At 45.3% G+C, this 4,709-nt stretch overlaps 1 protein-coding gene across 1 annotated transcript; it reads right to left on the minus strand.

Moving 5' to 3' along the window:
• Window positions 1-1,014: 1,014 nt before the first annotated feature.
• On the minus strand, window positions 1,015-3,945 carry fam180a (family with sequence similarity 180 member A). Its single transcript, XM_058078648.2, has 3 exons — window positions 3,055-3,945; window positions 2,325-2,422; window positions 1,015-2,224 (listed from the first exon to the last, which is right to left on the minus strand). The coding sequence occupies exons 1-3, from the start codon at window positions 3,446-3,448 to the stop codon at window positions 1,895-1,897; spliced, it is 822 nt and encodes a 273-aa protein (XP_057934631.2). The 5' UTR covers window positions 3,449-3,945; the 3' UTR covers window positions 1,015-1,894.
• Window positions 3,946-4,709: the final 764 nt, after the last annotated feature.

The following is a 4,709-nucleotide window of genomic DNA, read 5'->3' on the forward strand; positions in this document are numbered from 1 at the left end:
ATATCAGACTACATGTGAAGATGCATTATTTCCATTTGTTTATAAAAAGAGTGGAATGTCTTACCTTTAGGATGATGATGATAAGCAAACCGGACACTTCATTAGGTACACAGACGCTAGCTAGCTAGCTAGCTAGCTAGTGAGTTGACATATACAATATGCTAATTATTGACAGCATTTTCACGTTTGGCTTATAAGCTAAAATCACATTAAACAAAGCGAAATCAGCCCTAAGACATACAAGTACTTCTAAAATGATTTAAAATGAAGTTCAGCTTACGTCAGACAACACGTCAACATACCTGCTGTGTTTGTGGTCTACCTTCATTAGCGATAGGTGGTTCTTCGCCCTCATGAAGGGACGTCATGGACGCCACGTTGGGAAATGCTGCCATCTGGCGGATGGAGGGATGCACTACATCGCATCGCAATACGGAACACTTGATGTACTTCTGTGTTCATAGGAAGACGTGAAGCCACATTGGGAGTACGCGCTTTTTAAAATACTAGATAGATCGGCGGTGTCCAAACGGCGGCATGATGGCCATTTACGGCATGTAGCTGTTTATTATTATTTTTATGTTGTTCTTTTCCTATTGAAAAAAGGGGGAGCCTTGGGAGGCTCAAAAATTCCAATTAAACAAGGAAGTACAACAAAAATGGGGAAAAACCAATAAAGTCGTAAATCATAATATGAAGAGAAAAAATAGCATGCATTTTAATATGATATTTATATAATATAATATATTTATAATAATTTATATATATAATATTTAGGAAAAAAAGATACAAAATGAGAAATATTAAAATTTTGGAAAATTATGTTTGTTGAGAAAGTTATAAAATCGCATTAATAATATCCAAATCCGATGGGAAAAAAAATCACATTACCAGAAAAAAAAAAATATTTGTAAAAATTAAAAAAAAAACTCCATTAAGTTTAAAGAGAACATTTGAATATGAATAATTCATAACACAAAGCAGTTGTTATATTGAAAAAAATATGTTGTTCAAAAATTTAAAAGTGGTCCCTACATCCTTTCATTTTTCAGTATTCCTCACTGAGGAAAAATTTGCAATTAAGTAAGAATAAATACTGCAATAAAAATAATTACATGTAAAATAAAAAAAGCATTTCCAGTTGTAGCCACAGGAGGGCGGTGTTTCAACATCATGACTTGGATGCGTTCATCCAGTGAACTTAAGCACGTGTTTGAATGAATGACAACATATCAGAATACTGCAGTACTACGTATATGCTGTGATGGTTGACTTTCCAGTTGGAAGTACACGCAGCCATAGTTAGCCACGTATGCTACATCCACCGTCTTTCCATGAAAACGCTGCCGGAGCATGGAAGGCTTTTCCTTCTCATTGGAATGACGCTAAAGATACGCAGGTCAACCCGGGCTGCCCGCCTTTGATCCAACATCATCTCTTCTTTACGCTCCATCAACGTCCATGAAAACAACCTTCTTCCCGTCTCCTGCAGGAAATTCCTCCTTTCGCTTTTCATTTCCGCCGCCATCCGTCTTTCCCGCCGCGGGAAATGTATTCATTTGTAGTCGCCAAGGCGGGAATTGTCTGGAATGAAATCACAGTCGGAGATGACAAAAACACGTGGGGGGGGGGGGGGGTGCTGTGTGTACCAGGCTGGTGGCAACGGGGCACAAAGAACTTGTCACTTTTGGATGAGTGCAGATTTTCAGCAGTTAATATTTATATTTATATATCAATAGCAGTTACTTTCAGCAGTTTTCTTACGCTGCTTATGGACTTTGGTTTAGCAGGAGTTGCGTAGTATTTGCGTAATATTTGTGTAATATTTGTGACTTCCACATTCAATATGGCGGCATTTCCTGTTGATGAGCAACCTAATCCTGAAAGGCTGGGACTACTTTAGGCCGAGGTCCTTCCGGACGGCCCCAAAAAGCCGGACGACGGCGCTGGCCCACGCCTCCTTTCGCTGCGGCTCCGAGGCCTCGGCGAGGGTCTGGGCGGCAAACACCAGTGTGAGTACGGTTCTTTCGAAGTCCCGTCGGTTCAGAGGACGGCAGCGTGCGTCCAACTCGGCCATGAGACGTTTGATTTGGGAAAGCCGCTTGGGGAGGACATCTTGGCATATGACCTGGAGCGACCTCACGCTCCCGAGGGAGGCTAGCTCGGGATCTGGGATGAGGAGGGCGTCGTCCTCGCCTCCGATCTCCATTCCGCTCAGCAAGATCTGCAACGGAGACATGTGACGTCACATGTCATGTGATGTTCACGAAGGTGGTTAGCAGCTAGCGTGCTAGTGTGCTAGCATCAAGGTAACAGCCAATCACCTCAAAGAGCAGCTTGACGTCCTCCACGGAGCGCTGGAAGGACGGGTCTACCAGCCGGGGCGTCTCTCGCTTCGTCCTCAACGCCAACGGAAACAGACCTGGAAGCAGAGGGGGACATTTTGGGAAGTCAGGGAACAACCGGACATGGAAAAAAATAAGTGTCGCTATGCTAATCCAAGATCCTGGTCTTGGGGGGCCAAATCTGGTCCCTGGTGGGGTTTAGACATTCCGGCTCGACATAGTCAGACTCACCTCCACCCAGTTTGGGTTCTGGACTCTGTGGTTCTACTGGGGACTTCTACACCCGTTTGGGCAACCACAGTGGGTACCTGGATGGGGCGCCCCGATCTGAACCCGTGCAGTGTAAATGTTGTTGGACCGTTTATCCATAACTAAGACCACATTCCAACATTTCCCACAGTTCCCGAACCCCATGCTGCCAAACCGTCCGACACCTCAGAAAAGGGACGCAGTATCCGGTCCCCCCTGTAAAAGTGGGGACGGGGGCCTGCTGACCTGGACTGAGGATATCGTCAGACAGTGGAAGGATACTTTTGAAGACCTTCTCAACCCCACTGACATACCTTCCACAGAGGACATGAACGTGGACGGTTCCATCAGCTGGGGTAGTCCAAGTGGAAGTTGTTTTAGGGTCATGTGACCAAGCAGCTATTTCCTCCATGATGGAATCCAGAATCAACAAGACGTGAAAATAAAAGATGTACCGTACCTGTGTGGGAGTACTGAGCGTCCACCAGGACCAAGACCAAGGACCAAGACATGAAACGAACGGCGTTCCACAACATCTTGGAAGCATCTCCCTTCACGTGTCCTCCACGGAGACGTCTTGCTGCTCCTCTGCCACCTCCTCCTCCTCCTCCTCGGGCTGTCTGGCTTCCCATGTGGAAACAATCAAGACGTGTGGACGGCCTCCTTTGGCTCGGATCCCCTCGGCTTCTGGACGACAGCAGCTCAGACCAGAGAGGGCGGGCTCTCTTCATGACAGCAGACGTCACATGATGCATGGAGGGGGTCCACACCTTCTCCCCCACATGGTGAAACCAAGGGGTGCCAAGGTTGCTGTCTAGCGATGTAGCTCTGCTAAGAGGTCTATGTGCCTCCATGCTTTGGAGCAGAAAAATAACTTATTCCCATCACCTTTATCCTTCCATCAACTTCCCAAATATTCCAACGGTCATATGATGTACTTTTTTTCTAGTCATTTTCACTTCCTGCCCTTCAAATGTATTCCTCAACCGAACCTGGCAAATGTTACAACTTTACTTTGTTTTTGTTAAAAGATTGTTTTGTTTATTTCTCTTTATGATACTATGACCCCTGACCCTACCTGACCCTAGGGATAAGCAGCATAGAAAATTGATGGACGCATGGTAGATGGATGGTTGGTGGATAGATGGATGGATGGATGTTGGATGGATGGTTGGTAGATGGATGGATTTTGGATGAATGGTTAGTAGATGGGTGGATGGATGGTAGATGGCTGGTAGATGTATGTTGGATGGATGGGTGGTTGGTAGATGGATGATTGGATGGTAGATGGATGTTGAATGGATGGGTGGTTGGTACATGGATGGGTGGCTGGTAGATGGATGGTTGGTAGATGGACGGATGAATGATAGATGGATGGTTGGTAGATGGGTGGTTGGTAGATGGGTGGTTGGTAGATGGATGGTTGGTAGATGGATGAATGGAAGGATGGCAGATGGGTGGTAGATGGATGGATCAATGACAGATGGGTGGTTGATGGATGGATCAATGACAGATGGGTGGTTGATGGATGGATGGATGGTTGGTATATGGATGAATGGATGGTAGTTGGGTGGTTGGTTGGTAGAGGGATTGATGGTTGGTAGATGGATGGATGGTAGATGGGTGTTTTTTCTTGTTAAAATACAACTTTGTTCTCTTGATATTTTCAATTTATGCAGTTAAATGTTCAGTACTAATATTAAACATCAGTAATGGAAAATTAAAGTAACACTGAAATTAAAATGCCATCCCCAGCAACCTTTTCCCAGGTTTTCAGGTTTGAGCTGAAATATGTGTATGATTATTTTTCATTATATTAGATGTGTTTCTCTAGAGCTGGGCCTTTGGGTGGCCTTCATGGGCAGATGAGCCGCCCGTGGGGGTCAGGATGCTTCCTGGTTGCTTGGTAGAGGATGAGAGAACTCTACCATCCAGCACCTAAACACCTGAACCATCCAACAGAAAACATCCGGACGCGTCTTTGCTTGCGTTTTGACGTTTCTTGACGTTTTGAAAGATCTCAACGTTCTTCTACTTCCTGCACCAGCACCCCATTTGTCATCTCCGTGTTCGTGAACGACACTCAGAAGCAATCTTCCCCGATCTCGTCTTGCG

The sequence above is a fragment of the Doryrhamphus excisus genome, linkage group LG2 (assembly GCF_037039965.1).
Source record: "Doryrhamphus excisus strain RoL-2023G ecotype Guam linkage group LG2, RoL_Dexc_Guam_v1.1, whole genome shotgun sequence".
NCBI lineage: Eukaryota > Metazoa > Chordata > Actinopteri > Syngnathiformes > Syngnathidae > Doryrhamphus > Doryrhamphus excisus.

Coding starts and splice junctions, on each gene's coding strand:
- fam180a (XM_058078648.2), bottom strand. CDS start 3,448: ATGGAGGCACATAGACCTCTTAGCAGAGCTACATCGCTAGACAGCAAC. Junction 2,423..3,054: donor CGCTCAGTACTCCCACACAG/GTACGGTACATC, acceptor CTCTGCTTCCAG/GTCTGTTTCCGTTGGCGTTG. Junction 2,225..2,324: donor ACGTCAAGCTGCTCTTTGAG/GTGATTGGCTGT, acceptor TCTCCGTTGCAG/ATCTTGCTGAGCGGAATGGA.